At 46.4% G+C, this 26,658-nt stretch overlaps 1 protein-coding gene across 1 annotated transcript in view; it reads right to left on the bottom strand.

The window, feature by feature from the left end:
* HCN4 (hyperpolarization activated cyclic nucleotide gated potassium channel 4) overlaps positions 1-26,658 on the bottom strand; it is a 158,076-nt gene that overhangs the window by 6,093 nt on the left and 125,325 nt on the right. Inside the window, exons 5-7 of the mRNA XM_048866144.2 lie at positions 25,568-25,714; positions 23,394-23,634; positions 20,844-21,008 (exon numbers count right to left, since the gene is read on the bottom strand). Of these exons, the coding sequence (XP_048722101.2) occupies positions 20,844-21,008; positions 23,394-23,634; positions 25,568-25,714 (553 nt within the window). The remainder of the gene's footprint in view (positions 1-20,843; positions 21,009-23,393; positions 23,635-25,567; positions 25,715-26,658) is intronic.

The following is a 26,658-nucleotide window of genomic DNA, read 5'->3' as shown; positions in this document are numbered from 1 at the left end:
ATCTGAATAGAGTGAATAGAGACACTGCGCAGCACACTGTGCTGGGTGCATACAACTTCTAATCATTAGTCACTGTGCATTACCCTGCAGGACTGAGGGAGAGACAGTGGAACTTCCTCCTCACCCTGGAGGTTTTGCAAAGCTCTCCAACCATTGTTTGAGTTCACAAGAACATCCTTCCCCCATGTTCTCCATCATATAAGTCCATGTCCATTTCCCCTTTAAGGGTGACTGTGACATTTAAGTCATCTCTCGACCCTTTCGCCCCAAGCTCTCAAAGCACTTTACAAATGGTAAGGAATTAAGGATGAAATCCTGATTCCATTGAAGTCAATGTGAACTCTGTCAATGGAGCCAGGACTTCACCCTAAGTCTCGCAGTTTCCCGAGCAGGGAGGTAAGTAAAGCAAGTACTTCTAGCTGAGCGGCAGACTCTGTGCACTAGGAACAGAAGAACTCTCCCTCCCCAAAGGCTCTGCTTGCCCAGGTGAGAGCTCTCTGGGCAGCAGATTGCCTGCCATTATAGTTTCATTTGTGCCTTGGAAGCGGAATTTCAAGCCAATCAAATTTAAGTTCCAGCTCATCTTTCAGCCTTGCAGTGTAATATTACCCAGCACTTTGCCTTTTCCAAGTGTTGCAAAATTCAGTGACACGAGTTTGCCTGGCCCCAGAATCCACCTGGCACTGAGGGGAAACTTCACGTGATTAAAGAACAGCTCTGAGCCATGAGTGAGGGTGTTGTGTGGAGCCCTTTCACCAGATCACGGCACCTTCTCAATGGGAGAGAACGTCTGATGCATCAGAATTTAGTTGTATCCTCAAAGCCTAATGAAAACGAACTACTCTGTTCCAGCATTGCTTCATCAGGAGTTGCTGCTCATAGGGGTTTGTATCATATCCTTAACAAACTGGCTTCAATTAAATCCACCACTTGACTTTTCAAGGGTACTCCACCAGGGGCAGCCCTAGACTAGCTGACAGCAACTGGCACCCTCGGCGAACCATGCAATCCACGCCCCCCACCCCCAAGCCCCAAGAGCAGATCTAGGCTGAGATTTTTGGTAAACTGGGAAACATTTTGCCTCTTTTTTTTCTTTTAATGTTTTTAAGTGTTTTTTTTTAAACAGAGGCTTAATTATTCAGTTTGTCTGTCCGTCCATCTGTTCAACCAATGTTTCTGAAATCAGATAAAATAGAGACACGAAATTTTCAGAATAGATTTGTACATGACAGCTCGATGATATTTCAGTCCGATTTCAAATAAAAATGCATTAAAAATGTTAATTATAATTTTATTATTACAAATCCAAAATCATCCATTATGCTATCCTGCTTTAACTGCCATTACCACCACATCCAATATAGAAAGAAATAAGAAAACTCTTCAATGAACTTTAACCTGTATTTACAAAACACTCCGAATAAAAAACACTCTGTGCTCTTAAAACGTGACTTTTCTTGCTTTAACTTTTGAAAATTCAGTCACTAGTTCTTTTAGATCCAGTTTTCAGGCTATTTCATGCTGTATTGACATTGTGGCAAGTCCAACAAGTCTCTCTTGCACCATTGTTGAACGCAGATATGTTTTTATCAATTTTAACTTTGAGAAGCTACGTTCCCCACTAGCTACGGAAACTGGCAAAGTTAAAAGAATGCGTAGAGCTATAAAAATGTTTGGAAAATTGTCTTATTTTCACAAACAAACTTCAGTACTTCTTCAGGAGAGGAATGTTTCTTAAGTCGTCTGGAAAAAGCCTGAAGCTCACTACACAAATCTGTAGCATCAATGTCTTTTGAATTTTCATGAGTCAACGCCAACTCCAGCTTTATACAAAATTCTCTTATCTGTTTTGCTGTTCTCTTTTGCAAGCTGTGGATATCATATAGAAAGCCAAATACTGACTCTAGCTGCTGCATCTGTTGAAATCTTTCGTCAACCAAGTGAATAGCAGTATCAAGGACTGCAAAGTAGAAATTCACTTTGAACCTTTGTTTTGGGTTCTGAATGGGTGTGTCTCGTCCAGAATGGGTGTGTCTCGTCCAGAATCAGTTCATTCTGCATATTTTTTCCTCAGTAATGAACCTGTGTTTCATCATCAGTTATTTTACGTAGATGCTCCTTCATGACTGGATCAAAAAGCTAGGTATTCAACATATTTTAAAAAGTTTCCATTACTTGGAGTGTATAAATTTTCATTTCTACCATGGCCGCGGAATGCTAAATTTTGCCCACAAGAACTCTCACTGAAGCAATCAGACGCTGTAATATTTGTTGCCAATATATTCTTCTTTTTCCTTGATCACATGTAAATTTTCTTCATCGATAGTTTTTCCTTTTTTCAATCATAATTCAAGTTCTTTCCAATTTTGAAAACATCCCAAATGTTCTGTACTTCTTTCATGAGAAGAGAGAATTGAAGATATGTTTTTCCAGTCCTTTGAACCATTTTCAGTAAGTGATGTACCAATTGCTTGATTTCTAAACAACTTGCAGCAAAAGCAAAACACAGAGTCCTTCGAAACTGAATATTATAACCAATTTCGATGAATTTCTTCCCCATTAATTAGTTTCCTCTTGTAATGCTGAGCAGAGAGTTTTCTGTTATTTCCATCCTTAGGGAAGGGAAATTCATGAACTTGTTCGGGTCCATGTTCCACGAGAATTTGCCGCACACTTGTCATCACATCTGGGCCATGAAGCTGGGTCCCCATATTGTAACTTGTTTGTAACTTCCTCATCCTTTCTTCCTTCTACTTCATTTACTTCAATTTCTGCATGTGTCTCTGAAGGTGAATAAATTTTCTCCACTTCCATATCAGTCTGATGCTGTGAGCTGCCTTCATCTAGAAGTAAGTTTCCATCATCTTGAGTTTCCAAACTGCTTTTTTGCGGATGTGAGCTACCCTCATCTTGAAGTAATATACCTTCATCTTGATGTTCCAAACTGCTTCCAAGCGGATGTGAGCTAACCGCCTCTCCAAGTAAAATTCCTTCATCTGGATGCTGTGAACTGCTTCCATCTTTATTTGGATTAATGAGAAGATATTTCAGGAAGGATCCCTGCTGTTTTGCTTGGACCTTTTCCTTCTCAGCCTTTCATTTATGATACTCAGCTCCTGAAAAGAGGTTTTCTTTTTCCTCTTTCTGTCATGGGGCATTTGAATATTGTTATGTACTAACTGTGCTCCCGACTGCAAGCATTATAGCGTTAAGGATGGCTGTCACACCACATGGTTGGAGATTTAAACCACAATGCAGCCATCCCAACATGCCTTTTCACTGCTTAAAGGTTCAATGATTAGTAACATACACTCACTTACCTATTATAACAGTTAGTTACAGTGTTTACACGGAAACAAAATGACCTTTTTCGACGTTATAACTCGACACCGGTTGTTTGGAACTCGACACGGTTACCCGCTTGGAGTGTGACTTCATCACTTTCGTAGTCTATTAAGCATTAATGCTGTTACTTTTCTTTTATGAATCTTATTTATTCATGTGAACCATTTATAACAAAGAAAAGTTCATAATTATACAGCCCGATAATAATGCTAAGATTTAATAACTCTTGAAGATATTCACATTTTGGGTATATAATGCTGAAAGACGATATTCTTTACTCTTTGGCACCAAGAAACACAATTTTCCACAGTATTCGCTTGATTCTTAACCGTCTACCTGCGATGTGTCTTAAAAGGACTGTTTGACATGTATCAATTCGCGATATCTCCGCTTTACATGAATTTCCGGCTATGTGACCTTGATGTATATTCGAGTTAGGTGTCACTAGCATTGCAGCTCTTGCCACTGGTGGATGTGTTTCATTATGGCTGAATTATTGCTTATCAAAATTGTGGAGTGGGTCATCTTGACCCTATGTCGCAAATTGAAATTTTTTTTGCTAAAATATTATTTATTTTTGCAGTAAATAAAAGATTTCACATATTAATAAATTCTCAGAAATGTAGAGAAATGAATTATAATTCCTATTCCCTCCATACATGCATGGGAATTGAAATAATGACATATTCGTATTTTATTTGTATTTTTTTCATTTTTAATTTTTTTTCGTTTTATTATTTTTTTAATTTGATTTTTTTCCCAAGAATTTGGGGCCCCATTTAACTTGGCACCCTAGGCGACCACATAGTTCACCTATATGGACGGGCCGCCCCTGCACTCCACACTCCCAGCTGATCCCATCCTGAAGATATTAGAGCAGCTGCCTGTGGGTTTCCCTTTAGCTTTTGTTTCTTGGTGCTGGCAAGATTTGGAGGGCTCAGGTTAGTCAGTAGTAACCTGCGTGCATGTTGGGTATACAGCACTGAGGAGTGCACGTATGCATAGCAGCTTCTCTTGAGACTGGGGTTCAAGGTGAGTATACAGTGGCATCCTAAGGCGCCAGCCAGTTTGGATTAAATCAAAAGCGATATTAACCCTCCTCCCAAACAAAACTTTCCTCAAGCTCCACACCAATCAGTTAACTTCCTTTCTCATTCTGTTTCAGTGCCCCAGGCTCCTGCCTGCACTTTCAGCTCCCATCCAAAACCAGGACTGACAAACACCCTTCCTCCCAGTGGGTTTGCAGAATTTGAATTAGATACAGGCATAGCATGGCAGCTTGGATCTGTAAACACTGTCCATCCTGAACTCTGGCACCACAGCCACATCACATCTTCAGAATTAAAGAATGTAGGCAAAATTAATGCCAGTCAACAAAGTTTATGAAAGATAGGGCTTGTCAAATAAACTTGTCATCATTCTTTGTTGAGATCATTATTCCAGATTAACTTTCACATGTAGACAAATTCTAAGGATTTGACTTAGACCCACATGATATTCTGATACAAATATTTAGCACTATACAAAATCAATGCAACTGGTTAACCAACAGACTGCAAAAAGTAATTGTAAGTGGGGAATCGTCATCCAGTGGGGATGCTTCTAGTGCGATCCTGTAGGGAATCTGTTCTCAGTCCTATGCTATTCAATAGCTTTATCAATGATTGGGCAGAAAATATAAAATCACTGCAGGTAAAATTTGCAGAGGACACAAAAATTGGTGGAGTGCTAAATAATGATGAGGACATGTCATTAATACAAGCCAACCTGGATCGCTTGGTAAGGTGAGCCAATGTGCAGTTTAACACAGCCAAATGCAAGGTCATACATCGAGGAACAAAGAATATAGGTCACCCTTATAACTGGGGGACTGTACCCTGGAAAGCAGTGACTGAAAAAGAGTTAGGGGTCATGGTAAGTAACCATCTAACATGAACGCTCAGCGCAATGCTGTAGCTAAGAGGAAGAATGGGATCCAAGGATGCAAAAGCAGGGGAATATCAACCAGAAGCAGGGAGCTGGTATTATGTCTGGACATGGCACTAGTGAGACCATTACTGGAGACTGTGCCCCATTTTGGTGTCCACACTTCAAAAAGGATGTTGAAAAACTAAAAGGGGTACAGAAAAGAACTACAAGAATGATTCAATATCTGGAAAACCTGCCATAGAATGAGAGTGACTGCTACACATATAACCAGGATAGACAAGCTCTGATTCTCCCTGCAGCTCATGTAGCTATTTACACCAGTGCAAAATAGCTGTGAAAAGCTACAATTTGAATTTGGAAGTGTTTTGCACTCGTGTAAATAGCTATATGAGCTGCAGGCAATGGAGCATCAGACCCTGTATGATTCCGTCATCATTCAAACCATATATCTGAGGACTGTTTTATGCAGGACAAGAGTGTGGCCACTTCTGGGATGCAATGGGACAGCTCTTCAGCAGTGCACAGCAACACTATACAACAGTTCTGGCGAGGAAGTAAACAAGAACCTACCCAATTGAAATTGCAGGGTAGGAAACAAAATGGAATTACCCAAGCTAGACTTTGGCTAACACGTTAAGAATCAAAAGGGTAGGTCTGAGAGGGCAACACCTCAGGTTTGCAATAATGAGTTTTCTGGAGTCACAGGTGCAAATTCCAGCCAGGGGTACAAAGAGCTCTCCCACACAACTGCAAGGCCAGGGTGTGGAGAGAGAGATATGGGGGCCTTCAAGGAGACAGTCAAACGCCAACCCTGTGGCTGAAAGTTAGTAGCTCTGTGGATATTGTACAGTGGATTTCTTTAGCAAGAAACTGGACTGAGGAAGCCTGCAAGTGAGAAGAGATGGAAGGAGGAGGGGAAGAAGCAGGAGTGGTTACTGCAGCCTCCCTAAGAGTACTAGACCAGCATCTGCTCTGTGATCCATCATCACAGCAAACCCCTCACCTCACTCCTTCATCCTGTGTCATCTGCACTTGGCTTCCAATTTGCCCTTCTATGCTTGAGCCGCCTCTGATCTCAGAGACACTGCCCTCACTCCACAGCAGAATGTTGGGATGTTAATGATTGTTGCCCAGGTAGATTGAGAGGCGGGAGACGGCCCTAACTGTTCAATGTCTGCACTCCGTGACAGCAGTATAGCGAGAGTGCCTTCTTTGCAGTGCATTCAATACATCCTTACCCTCTGTGAGCCGGGGGCCCCCTGTATTCATACCCTACATGCTACTGCAATAATACAGGTATACAATATGCCTTGTGAGGTATCACATGAAAGCTAATAACATGCTGGTTATTATTATCATTGTAAAATGCATGTGTTAACCTTATATGTGATGTTATGAATTCCCTCTGTATAATGTTACTAGAACATTGTTTAAGACAAAGACAGCCTAACCTAGGTAAAGGTGATAGACCGGTCTGCCCCAGACAAAGGAAGGGAGGTTTACCTCAATTTACGTATTAGCTGTAAACAAAGCTGCTATCATGCTAAACCAGTGGGCCTTATCATGAGGTAAAACAAAAGAGACAGAGAATTAACATGGCCCTGCACCCCAGAAAGACACAGGAGACTGAGTCCCCAGGAGGCCTTCCTGACATGTAACTGTGCACTGCAGAGAAACATCCCTGGGGCACTCAGGTGCTGGAGTTTACTGATTGTACCTGCTAGGTGAGGTCTGGGCCAGGAGAGCCTTGAGGAGTTGGCTGGGGAGGCAGACAGACTGGTGTGGCAGGGAGCTGACACACAATCTAGTTGCCAGCAAAACTCACTCCTGTTGAGGCAGAGAGGTAACACGTTGGCGCACAGCTCTGGGCACCCCAGCAGCATGTTATACCCTCGCACACCCTTCCACTGACCCATGTCTCTTCTGCCCATATGTGCAGCTCATTGGCTACTTCCAGTGGGGCAGCCCCATGCAGTGTCAGACCATAATAGGTACAGGGTGATGCCCTAGTTGAGGAAAGATGGTTTCCTGACAGTTTAACGAAAGCCATGAGTGAAACACAAGCCAAAGCTGGAGCCAGGCAGGAGAGAGGAGTTTCCGAGGGAGAGTGTTTCTGCAATGACTCTTTTCTTCCTTCTTTCTTTATTAAACTGCTCTGTCTACAGATCAGTTTCTTCACGCTGGATTTATTGTCATTTCACCTGCCTTGAAATGAGATCTGCTGATTAGTTTGGCTTCTCTAAGTAGCTCTGCGTAATCTGAACCGTAAAGCTATTCTGTACCATAGTTTTGTTCAGTGAACCACAGTAGGATGCTTGGAGAGGATAATCTATTTTCCTCTCATTTCAGTGCTGGAAGCACAGAGACTGCGTGATGTTAAGACTTTATCCTTCTAGACCTTCTATCCTTCCGACACTATGGCGATGAGCATGGTATAAGAATTAATATAATATATAGAATACACACTAGTCTGTTCCAGTTTGACTCCTAAACCCAAATATGCGAAACTTTATAATAGCAGTAGCAATCAAACTCAGATCTTCCTTCTCCAAAAAGCAGAGACCCCGGCCACTTGAGTAAAGGAGACTCTTCACTAGGTGTGAGTAATACAGGATCTCTGACACATAGTTGAGCAGTTCTGATACCATCCAGTAGAGGACAGTGGTGCATAAAGATACATGAGCCAATTTATTAAAGTAGCATTAGCAAAGATCTGGAAACACCAGTGGTGCATCATAATTAGATTGCACAAGCTCTTTGGAGCATACACTGAGTCAATGTTCTGTTTGCACAGCACCTAGCACAAGGGGGTCCTGGTCCAGGACTGGGGCTCCTAAGGCAGCATTTCTCAAATGCAGCCCACCAGGGGCTTTTCTTGTGGCCCCGGCCTCCTGGGAAGAGATTGGAGGAGGGAGAGCAAAGCAGCAGCCCCTTCCCAGAGACCACCAGCAGTGGTTGGGCCCTGCCTCCCTCTGGAGAGGCACAAACTGGAGGAGCAGGCAGTCAGTGAGTTCCCCACCTTCCGGGTGGCAGTGGGGTCAGGCATCAGCCCTTGGGTGGCAGGCTCCAGCCACAGGGTTTCGGGCTCTGTCCCTAGGCCTGATCCCCTGTACGTGGAGCTTCGGGCTCCATTCCCTGGCTGCATGGTGATGGGCTCTGGCCCAAGCCCCCCTCCCATCACTTCTTCCCCCCTGCTGCCTCCTCCAGTGCCCCATCACCCCTGGTCCCTGCTGTCTCTGTATCACTTTTCACTGCACACTTAGTAGCTAGCAAGTCTTAAAAAAAAAGAAAGAAAGAAACCAAAAAAAGCAAAAGAAACAATAAGAAAAAAGACAAGAACGTTCAAGGCACCTTATTTGTGTTTCTATTCTATTTAGGTCCAATAAAGAATAAAGAGAACTGTACACTATTTTTATTACTGAGTCTGTAAAAATAAAATGCATACATAGATAGATTACAATGGTTTGGACATGTAGATGCGCATATTAATTTGTTTTTCCTAAAGTTAATTAAGAATTTTAAGAAAAATTGTCAGAGCGGCCACCAGCAAGAGTTGGTGGCTGCATTCTGTTGTGAGAACCCCGCAATACAAATAATAAATAATTGTAGTAAATACTGTGGGTCCTACAAAAAACAATTTCTCATCAACACAGTGATGGCCTGAAAACAAAAGTGGTATTTAGAACCTGGAGGATGTGCCCTCCAGTCATAAGAGCTCTGAAGTACAGTGATGCGTCTGAAATTTTGGAGCTTAACTAATAGATGGTTCTCTCTCAATAAAGAATTGAAAAGACACATGTCACCTGACTGGAGATAACACACAAAGAATCCCAGGGAAAAGGGCCATGTGGTTTAATGAAAAGAATCAGCTCTCAACAACAGTTCTAGCAAATCATCAAGATGAGCTTTCTGTTGTTAAAATTCTGCACAGATCCTGGGGAGATTAGCTGGAACACTCTGTTTATCCTGGCTCTCTCCCTCCAGTTCCATCTAAGGCCAGTGGCTGTAGTTTAAGAATACAGGTCAGGGAATTGCTTTTTGAATCTGCATGCGTTTTCAACATTCTCACTTTATTCTGCTGGCTTCTGCATAGCTAGTTAGCTCCTGGGAGACTCAGATTCATTCTGTGTCTTTATTTTGAAGACTGAATAGTAAGTACACCAGGTCAGATCCTTGGCTAGAGCACAGCCAAGTTTGCAGCATAGCTCAGGACGGGGCAGGTGTGAATGTGGCCTTTGCAATCCTCTGATCCTGGACTATTGTGCACTGGGCTGGTCTCCTGTCCTAACTTAGCTGGCTGCCAGTGGCTCTAATGGGCCAATATTGCAGCTGCTGATGGCTGGGGGAGCAAAGAAGCCTTGGATATGGCCCCTACACTGTCAGCATGTTACCTGCACTAGCCCTTTGCACTGCTCACACTACTGGGGCTACACTGCTTATTGTTAGCATGCTAGTTTGATCAGAGCCACATGGGTCTGTCTGCTCATGCTGGAAATGACACCTTCAGCTCTGGTGTAACATACCTATAATTACATCAGCACAAACCCAGTGTCTAGAGCAGGCCCCCAAATCAATCTTTTTTCCTGCCCAAAATGTTGTTAGTTGTCTCTTGATGTGAGTCTGTCGTTTACTTTGCGTAGGAAAAGAAGACTTTAACACTTTGGCTAAAATCAGAATTGGTCAAATTGTACTTGTTGAATAATTTATTTGAGGAAGTTCATTAATAATATTTAAATAAATCACATGATGAATATTTCTCCCCCACAGCCTTCCCCATTATTCCTGCACTCTATTTAGCTGGACAAATCATTTGCAAATAGGCACGAGTGCACTCAAACTTTGTGGAAGTTTTTCTAGTAACCTTTAATAGCTGGAGCCCAGAGCCCAGTGGCGCTCGATCAATTGCAGGATTGGGGCAAGGAGCCCTCTTTAGCTCAGGTGGCAGAAGCTTTTGGATTTGGAGCCATGGGTCCTGATTCTAGGGGTTCTCAAACTTTTTCTCTCTGAGGCCTCCCTCGACAAACTATAAAAACTCCAGAGCCCTTGGGCATAGGCAAAGTAGTTTGACTTCTATTTGGCCGGGGGCAGGGGTCAGCGGGGTTTGAGCCCCCGCCACGTGGTGGGGTCCAGGAAGGGAATTTATATATTTAAATTATAACTCAAAGGTGTGGGGGGGGCTTAGCTCACAAAGTTTGAAAATAGCTTGGGTGCAGGGATGGGGTAGATAGGTGCTGTGAGTAGACAGAGGGTAGCTGTGGCTGTGTGCACACAGAGGGTGGCTATGGGCTGTGTGTGGGTAGGGGGTAGCTCAGGGTGCAGAGCTCAGGGTGTAGAGAGAGAGGTATTAGGGGCTGTGTGCTGGAAGGTCTCCCCTGTGGTCCCTGTTCCTGGAGGGGTCTGCCAGCCATGGAGCTGGGGCTCCCCACCTGGGGGCTCTTACCGGCTTCCTCTGTGGGAGCAAAGAGGGCTGGGAACTGAGGAGCAGCTTTAACTGGGCCACCAGCAGTAGAGGAAGGAATGCTGCAGATGCCTGCTCCATGGCACCAGCCAGAACAGCAGCTGCCCTGCACTGCCCGGCTCTGGCTTCCTGTCTCTGATCTGGCCAAGGGGCGGGGAAAGGAGATGTGGGGAGGACTCGGGGAGGTGTGGAGCTGCCCAGGGATTGCCTTGATCTTGCCCTGCAGTTTGGGGCGGGGTGGGGCAATGCCCTCCATGTCCCCAGCTCTGCCCACCATGGGCTCAGGGCTTCTGCCCCACAGGGAGCACCAGGGATCGGGGCTCTGGGATTCAGCCCCGCGCCTCCCAACTTCAGCCCCGGGGGGCAGCAGGGAATCGGGGCTTCAGCAGTGGAAATCGTACTATCGCTAGACTTAACAATCTGGGGGCAGAGGGTGTGAATCATCTTGAGAACTGCTTACTTTACACCTACCTGCCACAGAAGAGCTTCAGAGTGTGTGTGACTGCTACTGCATTGCCAGCCTTAGGAGTTTGAAAATCACGAGTCAGGCCCCGCAAATCATGAGATTTTAAAAAGTTATTTTGGGGGTTATTCTTATTTGGCATTTTCTGTTTGCACCATTAAGGGTCACATTTTCCAACTTTTCTCTGGAATGATGAGAACTAGAAATTTCTTTTTAAAAAATGAAACAGTCTCATGTAATCACATGACTCCAGTGGCTGGGGCTTTAAGGAAAAAAACACAGAGTCGCACTACAATTGTGAGAATTGGCAGCATTGTGACACAGAGTTTGCCTTTGTCTGTCTCTGCTTCTCCCCAGCTCTACGCTGGATTCCCTCCCAGTCCCCAGGGTATAAAATGCATTAAGGGAGGGAGGAAGCGAGAAGTGGACTCCTGGGTTCTATTTCCAGCTCTATCATTGGTTGCTGGGTGATGTTGGGCAAATTACTTCCCCTATCTGTTGCTCAGTTTCCCCATATGTAAAAGGGGGATAATGGTACTGACCTCATTTGTAAAGTACTTTGAAATCGATGGATGAAAAACACACTCTATAAGAGCTAGGTGGTGTTACAGCTGGAGCAACTGAGCAGCGAGAAGTGGTCTGACCAGAGTGCACTGCACTCCAGCCATTCTCTGCTGATGAAATGACCCATAGAGGGCTCTTACAACTGGTACAACTTACAGCAGTCTGGGGGCTGCTCTGAGTTGTTCTGGGGGTGAGGTAGGCCCTTGACATGACGCAGAATTCAAGAGGATAGCTTTAACATTTGCATGCTCCCCTTTCCCCCTGCCATAGATGCACTGACAGCAGAAACAGAGCAAAGCGAAATCAGGGCCAGAATACAATTTTAAGAGGGCCTTTCATTCAAAGATTTTCTAGAGGATTTCTCTGCTCCTGGGGAGCAGTGGGAGCATAGTAGCACACCTCTTCTAGCTTCACAAGGTCAGCTCCCAGACTGCTGCACTGGGCAGCACAGTATAGGGAGGAGGTAAGCAGCCCCCAGTGGTGAAAGAACAGGATAAGGACTATTTAGAAAAGCTGGACATGCACAAGTCCATGGGGCCTGATGCAATGCATCCAAGAGTGCTGAGGGAGTTGGCTGATGTGATTGCAGAGCCATTGGCCATTATTTTTGAAAACTCGTGGCGATCGGGAGAGGTTCCGGACCAGGGTTGGCCTTACCATGAGGAGAACTGAGGCGGCCGCCTCAGGTGCCAGACTGTGGTGGGGAGGGGCGCCACTAGGACCCAGAGTGTAGAAAATTGTGTCTGCTGCTGGTGCATACGTATTCTCTCTGCTCTAGATGCGCAGAGATGGTGGAGTGCTGTGCTGGAGGAAGGAGGGCACAAGAGACATAACAAGCAGGCAGGAGAAAAGGTGAGAGGGAATAACAGAAAGCAGCAGGAGCTGCAGGGAGAGAGAGGAGTACCTATCTTATGTACCTCTCTATGATAATGGTGCCAACATGAGAGGAAAGAACAGAGGATTGCAGACACGGATTCGAGAGTTAAACCCTCGAGCTTCTCTAGCACCCCCAGGAGTCTGGACTGATTAACACCAGCTTCTCAGGGAGTTCCTTGTTTCCTGCTGCTTCCCTGAACCCACTTGAGGAGAACAGGCAGTCAACTGAAGTAGTAAGAGCCAGTTAGGCCCTTAAGAAGCTGATATCGTCCCTCACACAGGCCCTGCTACCAGCCTGCTTATTTGTCCCCTTCAATTGAGTGTTGGGAGCCACTATAGCTGTCATGAGTGAAAGAAGAAAATGCTCCTCTGGGGCAGCATTCAGAAAAAGAAAGCAAGCAAAGGAAGCTTTTCTATCTAAGCAGGAAGGAGCTCTCCTGAGATACATAGACACAAATATTCATGGTGAGCCTTCCGGCCCCAGCGAGGATGTGAGTGGTGAGGAGATGCCTGATCTTCCAGTTAGTCAGAGAGCAGGTGCCTGGCAGCTACTGCAGCATCCATATCTCCATCTCAAATGGATGTAACCATGCACATTCCTGAAGAAAAGTGTAGATCAGAGAAGAGTGTGGTGGACGCGCAAGAAACAGCTGCTGCTGAGTTTAGTTCCTTAAGTCTAGATGATCCAGGACTGTGGACCCACTTGAGCAGTAGCCTGAGGGACTTTCTTGTACTGCATGGGCCACAGCAAGTGAAAAACTTCATGTTCCCCAAAGACAATGAAAATAGAAGTTTCCATCCAACACATTACTAGCATGAAATCCCCAATGGTGACAAATTGGAGAGGCCATGGCTTATGTACTCAAAAGCCCAGAATGCTGCTTATTGTTTTTGTTGCAAACTCTTCCAGTCTAATGTTCCAGCCACACTGGATTCTACAGGAACAAAGGACTGGAAAAATCTGGCTAGAAATCTGGCATGCCATGAGAAGGCAGCAAATCACCAGAGAGCATTCCATAGGTGGAAAGAGCTTGAGATGAGACTAAGGTTAAAGGCCACCATAGATGATCAGCATCAAGAGAAGATTGCATCAGAGTGTCTTTCCTGGCAAAATGTTCTGAAAAGGCTCATTGCCATTGTGAGAATGCTTGCTACCCAAAACCTAGCACTGTGTGGCACTTCAGATCAGCTGTATGTGCCAAACAGTGAAAATTTCCATAAAATTGTGGAGCTGATGGCTGAGTCTGATGCTGTACTCCAGGAGTATCTAAGAAGAGTCACCACCCAAGAAATGTACACACACCACTACCTTGGAAAAACAATTCAAAATGAGATCATACAGTTACTGGCAACAAAAGTCAAACAGAAGATTGTGGCACATCTGAAGTCAGCAAGATATTACTCTGTTATTCTGGATTGCACCCCTGACATCAGCCATACGGAACAAATTGCTTTAATGGTGCATTTTGTAACAACAAGAGAACCTAGTGAAAATGTCCCTGCAATGGTGACTGTCAGAGAGCATTTTCTAGAATTTATTGAAATTGATGATACTACAGGAGCTGGTATGACAAATGTGCTTCTTAAAAAGCTGGAAGATACGGAAATTGCGATAGCTGACGAGAGGTCAGGGCTATGATAATGGTGCCAACATGAGAGGAAAGAACAGAGGATTGCAGACACGGATTTGAGAGTTAAACCCTCGAGCTTCTTTTGTCCCATGCAGTTCTCATTCATTGAACTTGGTGGTCCGTGATGCAGCATCAACTTCTACTGAAGCTGCTGAATTTTTTAATGTAATTCAAAGCATCTATGTATTTTTCTCTGCATCAACTCATTGATGGCAAATTTTGAAGCAATGTCTGGGAACATCCTCTCTGACACTGAAATCACGGAGTGCCACACGATGGGAAAGTCGAGTGGAGGCGATAAAGCCTATTAAACACCAAATTGGGAAGATAGATGATGCCATAGTTGCCATTATGGAGGATAATACTATGACAGGAACTGTTCATGGGAGAACAGTGGCAGAGAGAAATGGAATCACCAGAAACATATATAACTTCAAATTTCTGTGTGGCTAGTGTTGTGGCATGACATACTGTTGAAATAAATGTTGTAAGCAAGAAACTCCAAAGTCTTGACCTTGATATATCTGGAACAATGGAACAACTGGACAAAACAAAGTCATACCTACAGTCTTACCTGTCAGATGAGGGATTTCAAAACATTCTGAAGAATGCACAGAAGTTGGCAGAGGAACTTCACACTGAAGCTATTTTCCCACCCCTTCAAGAATACAAGAATCACTGAAGAAGAAAACATTTTGATTACGAGGCACGGGATAATCCCAGAAGAGACCCCAAACAACAATTCAAAGTTGAATTCTTTAACCAGGTGCGAGATTGTGCAATACAGTCAGTTGAAGAACATTTCATGCAGCTCAAGGAACACAGCAGTATATTTGGGATGTTGTATAATATTCCAAAACTCCTCACTATACCTGAAGAAGACCTACACCAGCAATGCAGGGCACTAAAGACAGTGTTGACACATGATGATATTGCGCAATATTGATGCTACTGATTTAGGTGATGAACTGAAAGCCCTTTCAAGATACATTTCAGCAGGAAGAACTCCAAAGGCTGTTCTGGAATATATGTGCACAAATAAGATGACCACCCTTTTTCCAAATGCTTTTGTTGCTCTGCGCATACTTCTAGCACTTCCTGTAACAGTTGCCAGTGGAGAACGCAACTTCTCCACGCTGAAGTTAATAAAAACACATCTACGCTCCACAATGACACAGGAGAGGCTGGTCGGCCTTGCAACCATCTCAATAGAGCATGAGCTGGCCCACACTGTGGACCTTCAGCAGGAAGCAGTTCAAATCTTTTCAACCAAGAAAGCACGGAAAGCACCAGTTTGATTATTTAAACAGATAAAAACACCAGTGTTTACTATGCAGACAAGAAAAGTTACATTTGCTGTTCAGGCGTTTGAAAGTGTTACTTAAAATTTTTGAACAAGGCATTTTAAGTTGTTAGTTCTCCTTTATTGGGGTAGGTAGCAGGGCAGTACCATGAGAGGAGTAGAACAGGAAGAAGGCAGAATTGAGACCTTTCAAAGTTTTGGCCCAAGCAGGTGGACACGGAGGCATCATTTGAGCTCCCCGCCTCAGATGCCAAAATGTTGTGGGCCGGCCCTGTCCCGGACGATTGGAAAAAGGCAAATATAGTGCCCATCCTTAAAAAAGAGAAGGAGAATCTGGGGAACTACAGACTGGTCAGCCTCACTTCAGTCCCCAGCAAAATCATGGAGCAGGTCCTCTAGGAATCCATTTTGAATCACTTGGAGGAGAGGAAGGTGATCAGGAACAGTCAACATGGATTCACCAAAGGCAAGTAATTCCTGACCAACCTGATTGCCTTCTATGATGAGATAACTGGCTCTGTGGATATGGGGAAAGTGGTGGATTTATATATCTTGACTTTAGCAAAGCTTTTGATACGGTCTCCCACAGTATTCTTGCCAGCAAGTAAAAAAAATATGGATTGGATGAATGGACCATAAGGTGGATAGAAAGCTGGCTAGATTATCAGGCTCAACAGGTAGTGCTCAATGGCTCAATGTCTAGTTGGCAGCTGGTATCAAATGGTGTGCCCCAGGGGTCAGCCCTGGGGCTGGTTTTGTTCAACATCTTCATTAATGATCTGGATGATGGGATGGATTGCACCCTCAGCAAGTTTGCGGATGATACTAAGCTGGGGGGAGAGGTAGATACGATGGAGGGTAGGGATAGGGTCCAGAGTGACCTAGACAAATTGGAGGATTGGGCCAAAAGAAATCTGATGAAGTTCAACAAAGACAAGTACAGAGTCCTGCACTTAGGACGGAAGAACCCCATGCACTGCTACAGGCTGGGGACTGACTGGCTAAGGACCTGGGGATTACAGTGGACGAGAAGCTGGATATGAGTCAACAGTGTTCCCTTGTTGTCAAGAAGGCTAATAGCATATTGGGTGCATTAGTAGGAGCACTGCCAGCAGATCGAGGTAAGTGATTATTCCCCTCTATTTAGCACTGGTGAGGCCAAATCTGGAGTATTACATCCAGTTTTGGTCCCCACCCACAGAAAGGATGTGGACAAATTGGAGAGAGTCCAGCGGAGGGCAAAGAAAATGATCACGGGGCTGGGACACATGACTTACGAGGAGAAGCTGAGGGAACTGGGCTTGTTTAGTCTGCAGAAGAGAAGAGTGAGGGGGGATTTGATAGCAGCTTTCAACTACCTGAATGGAGGTTCCAAAGAGGATGGAGCTCAGCTGTTCTCAGTGGAGCAAGATGACAGAACAAGAAGCAATGGTCTCAAGTTGCAGTGGGGGAGGTCTAGGTTGGATATTAGGAAAAACTTTTTCACTAGGAGGGTGGTGAAGTATTGGAATGGGTTACCTCAGGAGGTGGTGGAATCTCCATCCTTAGAGGTTTTTAAGGCTGAACTTGACAGAGCCCTGGCTGGGATGATTTAGTTGGGGTTGGTCCTGCTTTGAGCAGCGGGTTTGACTAGATGACCTCCTGAGGTCTCTTCCAACGCTAATCTTCTATGATTCTATGATGGCTGGACAGGGCTGATGTGTAGATCATGACTGAGTCCCTGAATCCTGTCACTGTTTGGGTGGGATGCTCCCACATGACTTGGGAACATCCACATCCACCTACACTGGGATTCACCCCTGAGTATCTGGCATGACTGATACTTGCAAACACCATTACTATTTCTTCTATTCAGTAGTTTATCATTTGATCCACCCTCCCTAGCAGCCATCTGGGTGACGCTTGCAGGGTGCGGAAACAATGGCTCTATGTGGTGTTTTATTGAAGCATTGTCATTGGAAATAGGTCTGACTGGCGCCATCAGCGCTGCCCCTGCCTCTGGTCTTACTGGGTCTGCACCCGGCTCCATGATTCCACAAGTCCTGTGCCGCCTCCCAGGCTTCACACTGCAAAGAACAGGCTGTCAGTGGTGGGGCCTAAAACAGAAAAGTGGTGGCAAACGTGGGTTCCATGAGGTCAGCTGGAACCTGGACCGGAGCATCATGTCAGGGCTACAGCAAGCTCCTTCCGCTGCTACTCTATTTCTCCCTCGTTATGTATGGTCCTCATCAAAAGTATGTAACAACCCCCTCCACCATGGTTCATCAACAGGGATGGAACCCGGGACCTTCAGCCCAGGCCTCTCCCACTTCAGTTAATAAAGCAGCTCTGCTAGCTAGTAGCAGTAGTGGGTTCTTATTCTCTGTGTGGGTCTAGTTACAGTTAGTATGGGGACATCACAGTTAGTATGTTACAGCTCCTTATTAGAGGAGGCACTGCTGTCTACACAGCTAGGAACCATGTGCTCTGGGCTCACATGTGCTTTCTCCTCTGCTTTGCTGAAAGAGAGATTTCAGCAGTTGTATTGCCTACTCAGAGAGATGCAGCAGATGGGTATGGAGCTTGGCACCACAGCACAGCCTGCTCACACATGCATGCATGCACCTGTGTCATAAATATAAAGGGAAGGGTAAACCCCTTTGAAATCCCTCCTTGCCAGGGGAAAGCTCCTCTCACCTGTAAAGGGTTAAGAAGCTAAAGGTAACCTCGCTGGCACCTGACCAAAATGACCAATGAGGAGACAAGATACTTTCAAAAGCTGGGAGGAGGGAGAGAAACAAAGGGTCTGTGGGTCTGTCTATATTCTGTCTTGGCCGGGGATAGACCAGGAATGGAGTCTTAGAACTTTTAGTAAGTAATCTAGCTAGGTACGTGTTAGATTATGATTTCTTTAAATGGCTGAGAAAAGAACTGTGCTGAATAGAATAACTATTTCTGTCTGTGTATCTTTTTTGTAACTTAAGGTTTTGCCTAGAGGGGTTCTCTATGTTTTTGAATCTAAATACCCTGTAAGGTATCTACCATCCTGATTTTACAGGGGGGATTTCTTTATTTCTATTTACTTCTATTTTTATTAAAAGACTTCTTGTAAGAAAACTGAATGCTTTTTCATTGTTCTCAGATCCAAGGGTTTGGGTCTGTGGTCACCTATGCAAATTGGTGAGGCTTTTTATCCAACATTTCCCAGGAAAGGGGGGGTGCAAGTGTTGGGAGGATTGTTCATTGTTCTTAAGATCCAAGGGTCTGGGTCTGTAGTCACCTAGGCAAATTGGTGAGGCTTTTTACCAAACCTTGTCCAGGAAGTGGGGTGCAAGGTTTTGGGAAGTATTTTGGGGGGAAAGACACGTCCAAACAGCTCTTCCCCAGTAACCAGTATTAGTTTGGTGGTGGTAGCGGCCAATCCAAGGACAAAGGGTGGAATATTTTGTACCTTGGGGAAGTTTTGACCTAAGCTGGTAAAGATAAGCTTAGTAGGTTTTTCATGCAGGTCCCCACATCTGTACCCTAGAGTTCAGAGTGGGGGAGGAACCTTGACAACCTGGGAGCTTTGCATTTGCAAGGCTGAATGGCAGCGTAAGTGTCCATCACAGGGAGTCTCTTTTCAGAGACTCTGCAGAACTAGAAATGGGAAAGCCCTGCTAGCTCCCATCTGGTCCATCCCCTGGGGACAAGACAGGACAGCTCCTTACAGCACATTTTCTTGCGCTTTGTTCAGTCTAGATTCAAGTGTCCCAAGTGACAAACCTGCCACCACTTACATTAGGGCCTAATGAGCCAGTGCTCAGCCAAGCTGCACATATTTAGCTCTTACTCTTTCCTCCAGAGTCAGTCCCTCCAATTTGCAATATCATTCTGGGAGCTCGATGCCCGGAACTGAATGAATGCCTCTTGGTGTGGCCAGGCCCAGAACCCCCTGCCAGCTCTTCCGTGCCCACCCAGAGCATTGCCCAGAACTGCACTAGCCATTTTGATTCTAGGAATTGGTGAAAACAAGCACACGTTTTTAAGAGAGGTCTAATTAACAAAGGGCAATTTAGGGGTTACGGCACTGGACTGGGGCTCCAGAAGATTCAGTTCCAGCTTTGTCACAGCCAACCTGTTTGACCTTGGGGGAATCACTTAATCTCCCCTGTGCCCAGCTCCCCAGCAATAAACAGGGAATAACCCTTCCTTTCTCCCTTCCTTTGTCTTGTCTATTTAGATGGTCCACTTTTCAGAGCAGACACTCCCGCCTCCTAGGTGTCTGTCCAGCACCCAGCACAATGGAGCTGCCAACTCTGTTGGGGGAATCTATACAATAACTTGGGGTGTATCAGCCTTAGTTATGACTCCTTTCACCTGTTGGGGTTCAGTATTTTGCCATACTCCCAGCTTAGTACACCTACAGAAACCAACGCTGGACCTTGGCTTTGTTCTGTAAATGTTCCCATATCTTTGTTTAATCAGGCATCTAATCATAGCAAATACATTCATAATTGGGCTAATTAGCATATAAGGCTTAACTTTTATGTTCTGCAGATCACTTTGCAATAGCGGGATCTTTCTTTGGATCAGCAAACATCCTGGCCCCCTGCCCTCCTCAAAACATAGCCTGTCTGCTCTGCTAGACTTGTTTTCTGTGGCTATAGTCCAAGGCCTAGCACCGGCACGTCCACACCCCACTGTGCCATAGTATATCACAGGGGTGTGGCTCTTCCTAATCCCATCTGGTGATCAGTTTTTGCTGTAAAAACGAATAATGCTAGTCCATGTAATTATACCCTAGCTAGTGTCCCTGCAAACTCTGGGCCAGATTTATGCTGAGTACTATCTTATTCCGCACAAAGACTTATTGAAATCCATGGGATTGCTAGCAGAGTAAGGATGTCAGATTCTGGCCCATTTCTCTTAGCAGTGGGAAGCCCCTGGCGTTTGCACAATGTCAACTATCAACCAAAATCTGGCTTAAGCCCCATTTCTTGGGTCCCACATCCCAGCCCATGGTGGCTATTACACTATATCATATGGAGTTCCTGCACAATATTGCACAGTTGGCAGGATGTGCTTCACAGAGGCCATTTGGAAATGGAGATAATGGAAATGGAGGTATTTGGGGGGTGAAGTTATCTGCTTGGAAATGGAGCTAAAGGTGATGGGGTGGAGAGGTTTTACCCATTTGAAAAAGAGACTGTGGAAGAAGGTAGGGCAGGGTGTGGTTTCCCTCACTTGGAAACAGCCACTGAAAGGAGCCCATGGACATGGGTGATGAAGCATTGCCTCATACTTTCTACTCACCAATTCTATCCAGCCTGTCCAGTGCCACTGTTTCAAAAGCCCTTCTCATCATGGGATATTCTTCCAACACCTCGTTGAAATTGTCCACCGAGAGGGAGTAGAGGCGGCAGTAGGTGTCAGCTCGCACGCTTGCCGTGCGCCGGCCACGGGTCAACAGGCAGATTTCTGGAATGAAGACACAGCCTGAGAACCCCGGGAGTGGGAGAGCGAGGAAGGGACCATCGCTGCCTCCAAACAAAAGCAGCTCATGTTACTAAGCGACATCCCTGCCTCCACATTAACGGTATAAATGTTCCACTATGCAATAACATTTACCGAACAAAATACCAGAGGGCTCAATTGCAGTAACTGCTGTACAATATGGCACCTCAGGGATTCAGCTGATCTACGTAGCCAGCAAGTTCTGTAATTGTGGCTTATCATAGGTATCACTTGTGCATTCAGAATGGAGGAACTGTCTCTCTCACACTTTTCCTGGCCCACTGGGAGTGGAAGGTCACACCACGTCTCACTGAAGCTAACTCTCCCTAGATTTGCAGTCAGGTCTCTGATTTGACCTGTAACTCAGCATCAGGAGGTTCAGCGATCCCCCATGTTGATGCTGTGCAAGCAAAGAAACTTACAAGTTATTGGTGGATCTGCTACGATCTTATTAACTAAGAGGATAAGGACACCAAGTGGAACCCCTTTATTACCAAGGTTAAAGCAATTAAACTTCGCATAACCATTCTTAGGCTGGCAGAGAACACACAAAGCTCTTTGCTGGTTTCAACTTTGTGGCTGCACCACACATTGTGCGTGTATGTGTGTGCGTGTAAGTAATTGGACGATGCCTTTCCCCAGTGCCCCGTTTGCAGCTGCCCCTACGTAGGAGGTACTACTGCAGTGTAATAACTCTGACTGATGCTATAATTTTTAAAATCTGTTTTTAAAAAGAGCTGGCACCTCTGGGAGATGGTTCTAATGGATCCTGCCACCAGGAGGAAAGCCATTCTCCTCTAGCAAATTAGATGGGTCCAGACAATGTGACCCTGCCCCTCTGAGAGCAAGGGTACCACTAGATTCAGTGTAGTGCTCTCCTGTTCCCACTGGCCTCTGGGTATAGCTGGCGCAGGAAGATCGCCAGGCTTTGTTGATGCCACAGCTGATATCCTTCTTTCCCCCCCACCCCCAATCAGGGAATCCAGCCAAAGGCATTTCTGGGGGTGAGTGCAGATTACTCGGAACCCATTGCCCATTCCAAACAGGGCTCAAGGTCAGCAGGTGTCTCCTCCATTTTAGCCCTTCACAAGTCAGCCAGCCACCCTCTGAAGGTCTGGAACGTGGGGAGAGAGCCAACTACCCATGGCAAGAGAAGGCTGGGCTGCATGTGGGTCCTGGGGACTGTGTGCGGTGCTCATGTGAGAAGAGTGAGGGGACCCCATGGCCTGCTAGGGGGAGAAAGGGGGCCTCATAGCTGGAAAGGGAGGAGCTACAAGAGCTCAGCTGTTTCATGATGAAACCAACAAGTTTCACTTTGCTATTTCAGATCTATGTGAACCAGAAACTCCACATGAGACTGGAGCCCAGCTAATGGATCCTACTGGCCTGGGTTTGCACAGTCATGCAAATATCCTGGAGCCTGGTAGGACAAAGGGGATTCTTTAGTGAATTTCGGGCCTGCGGAGGTGGGGGTCCCAAGGTCTGTTACAGATGGAGGGGGATCCTTTGGTTGTGGAGAGCAGGCCACGGGGCTTAGGAGGTGGGGAAGAGGGGCCCACTCCGCCCATCCTCTCCGGGTCCACTCAGCTTCGGCAGGTTTAATATTTGCGCTGGAAGTTGCCTCCATGTGAAGTCTGCTTGGTTTGGCGTTTCTGGGTGAAAGCTTTGCAGAGCCCTAGGAGTGAGAGCATTGCAGTCACCAGCCCCACAGCCTGCAGGCAGGCAATGAAATCCCATCCCACTGTTTATCATACTGCTCCCACTCATCTCACTGCTGTCGCGTGCCCCGCTCCCCTGGTAACCTGTGTCAGATTTAAATAGCGAGTTCTCTGTCAAGGGACTGTCGTTTTGCCCCGTGTTTGTACAGCACCTAACACCATGCAGCCTGATCCCTGTCCATCACCGCAATACAGTGCCTGACAGCAGGCGGGACCAGGCAAAAGTAACTGTATAAGGAAGGGCCTGTGTTTGGCAGATCTGCTAACCGCACAAGGAGCAAGGAGGAAATGACCATTAACAAAGGGCATTAACAAAGTTTTCCCCCTCCTTGATGCTGATCTCATTATTGTTCTTCTATGCCGTGGCGCTCCAGTCATGGGTCAGGACCCCGCTGTGCTACGCGCTGCCCTAACACTGAACAAAAAGACAGGCCCTGACCCACAGAGCTCACGATTTAAGTGTAAGACAAGAGTCCTCAGGTGGAGACAGACAGACAAGGTGACTGAGGCTCCAGTTCTGTCTGGTGCTGGCTATGACAAGCACTAACATGAACCAGATGAGGACTGCCTGGGGAACAGCCATGGGTCTTGTTGCCCAAGCAGCACAGTTGGGTGGGTCACTGACTCTCACCTCCAAAGTAGGAGCCATCTGCCAGTTTAGTCTCCTTGTTGCCTTTGGTAAGCACGCTCACCACCCCGTGCTGGATGAAGTACATTTTCTTGCCGATGGTGCCCTCCCGGATGATGTAATCCCCCGGCTGGAACACCTCAAACCGCAGTTTGGTCAGCATGGATGTCACAAAGTTGGGATCTGCATTGGCAAACAGCGGCATGGATGCCACCAGCTTCCGGCAGTTGAAGTTTATGATTTCCTGGAGGGGTGGGGGGAAGAGACAGAGACACGCACTGAGAGAAATGCTTCAGTTAAGGTGAAATAACCTACAGAGATCCCCTCCCAAAGCCCCAACCAAGATACTATTCTCCCAAAAGATCCACCGTAGGATGGACACAAATCCAGTGCCTGCTGGAACAGCACTCTAGGAGGGCCTGGATGGTCATTCAATGCAGCCATATTTACTAAAGCTGGAAGCTCAGTCTTATTGCTCGAATTCACAACATGTTCTCTCTCTCTTTCTAACCTGGGACCCGAGAGCCATCTCCCCCACAGGCCAATCTTTGGCAGCCATGCACATTGTGGGTGGCACCAGTGAAATGCCACATGAAGCAGCTAGAGGGCTCATTCGTGGGAAAATGCTGTAACTCGCCTTGGCAGCCTTATGTCCTGCATTGTCCTGGCCTGCTTCCAAAATGCTAAAAACTGGGCAGATGTACCCAGCCAGCCGGAAAAGGAAATATCATGGGCAAGTGGGGGCTTTATGTGGGGAGAAGGTGGGCAGGATAGGTGCCTACCAGTTAGTGTGTCCCAGGTAGGCTGTGACCTCTTTGGTTTGAGTGCCTCAGATGAAGAAAATACAATGTGATTGTACCTTTGTCATAAAATATACGTCCTGTGTGTATTCCAGTGCATCACACCCTCTTAGGATATGACAGTGCTTTTCACTGCACTGTGCTGCTCCAGGTCACTTCGATTCAGACTCAGAAAACAATGTGAAGCGAAATTGAGGCAGGTCATCTACCAAACCCACTCCCAGAAGGAATCTGATTCTTCTTTCTTGTGCAATTTCCTTTTTGAGGCTCCCTTGTGTTAGTGAGAAAGGCTCTTCTCTCCCCTCCAGCCCACTCCCACCTGGGCATTGGCAGTACAAGGTTTAAATTGTGTGTGGGGGGGGGAGGGTTGGGGGGGAGGCTGTCCATGTGCTGGGCAATAAACCATGTGTGGCTGGCAGGCTGTCCGGGGAAATGCTGTTGCTTTGGCATATGAACTTGTGAATGACTCTGGGTGCCAGATCATTGGCTTTAGCATTGGCTCCTTCATCTGCAAAGAGCTAGTCTGGTAATGCAACACCCATGCATAGGGCATAATAGAGGTACATTTGGGGATCTCTCCAGCAGCAGAACCACTCAAAGTCACAGGGGCATTCCATCACATGGGCTCTTTTCCCTTTGTGACTTGTTTCCTCCTCTTTTTTAGATGTCTAGCGCAGGAGGAAGATAGGGACTGGGAAAGCAGCGACTTCCAGTTCTGTAACCTGGGTCAGGCAAAGGAGTGAGGATGGGGCAATGAGCATCAGACCCAGGTCCCTGCTCTAACTGATTCAGAACAGAGCGTTTCACCCTAGATCACTCTGAATCAGGTAGAGCAGGGACTAGAATCTGAGCCTCCCATATCCCAGACTGGGGCTCTAACCACTGACCCATGAAACATGAGAATCTCTCTCAGCCGGAAAACCTTCCCAATGCCAACTTCTCTGGAACCAGCATGTCCCTGCAAAAGGTTTTCCACAAAACAGCGTCATTTGACAATTTCATTGAGTCAGAAATGTTCTCACCAGCTCTAATCCCCTGCACTGCACTGGTTAATAGACTCAAGACATGCTGTCCTGGCTGCTGGGCTGACACTGGGGAATCCAGGACTGCACTGTTCTGCTCAATGGCAATGGATTATGGGCAGACAGAGGCCAGGGAATGACAGACTTCCCTCTAGGTCAGCTGCTGCTACAGTCAGGCCCTATTGCTCTGCTCCTTCTCCCCCACCGCCACCCCACATATCCCGTGACGTCCTCATGCCAGCTGGTGCAGTATCAGCCTCTGCCATTGCACACCATGAACTCCACTGCTGTGGAGCTGAGAGGAGCCCTGGCCCCACTCAGCCCCCCAATGAACACTCAGAGCACCCCTCATTACCTCGCGCAGGGGCTCACTCAATTCTCCCAGGATGCTCTCCTCGTCAAACATCTTGCCCTGGTAGCGGTGCTCGTAGTAGTCATGGATCCGCTGGCGCATGTCGGCGGGGAGCTTGTGGAAGGACATGTACTGCTCCACTTGTTTGTACTGCGCAGGAAGAAAGAGACAAGCAAAGGCAAGACATTACCGGGACACAACGCCAAAGGGCACCTCCGCTGCCTCCAGTCATCTTACTGCAGACGCCTGTGCACGTCAGAGCAAATATCAGATGGTGGCTACACCTGCCTCCTTCACACTGACCTGCGTCTGCTGTGTCAGGCAGAGCCAGGTGATGCAGAGGCCAACGAGCTAGAGGAGCTCAGAGCCCATTCCCACACTTCCCAGAAATGGCTACCACACGTTTTAACCCTTAGCACAGTAAGCATGACTTCTCCTCAGTCAGTTGCACAGAGGAACCCGAGACACATATTCTTGGTGACCCAGGATCCTCTCCCTACCACCTCACCCACCTAGCTCTCTCCCAGCTGCCTGGTGCTCCCCAGCCACCATACTGCCCTTCTGCTGGTTTCATAGAATCATAGAATCATAGAATATAAGGGTTGGAAGGGACCCCAGAAGGTCATCTAGTCCAACCCCCTGCTCAAAGCAGGACCAATTCCCAGTTAAATCATCCCAGCCAGGGCTTTGTCAAGCCTGACCTTAAAAACCTCTAAGGAAGGAGATTCTACCACCTCCCTAGGTTTCCACCTCTCCTCCCTACATGTGCTCTGTGTGCAGCCAGCCCTATCCTGAGCTCTCAGCAGACACCTGCCCCCCCTCCATCGTGCCTCCCAGCAGCTGGGTGGGGTACTGGCAGCCAGGATCTCATGTCCAGAGGGCTCGGGGTGGATTCCCAGCTGAAAGTTCAGAGACAGAAGCTCTCACCAGTATTCTTGCCACTAGAATCTGTCCCCTGTTCCCACATTAGACTCCCCTGCCCAACCAGACCAGACCCAACCTCTTCCGTTCTGTGTTCTCAGGCTTAAACTGTTCATTTTCATTTTCAGTTTAGGGGCAACAACACAAGGTTACTCAGCTCTTGCCAAAGGAAT

The sequence above is a fragment of the Caretta caretta genome, chromosome 10, assembly GCF_965140235.1.
Source record: "Caretta caretta isolate rCarCar2 chromosome 10, rCarCar1.hap1, whole genome shotgun sequence".
Taxonomy (NCBI): Eukaryota; Metazoa; Chordata; order Testudines; family Cheloniidae; genus Caretta; species Caretta caretta.
Note: the sequence above shows the minus strand (reverse complement) of the source record. Positions and strands in the feature narration are given on the sequence as shown.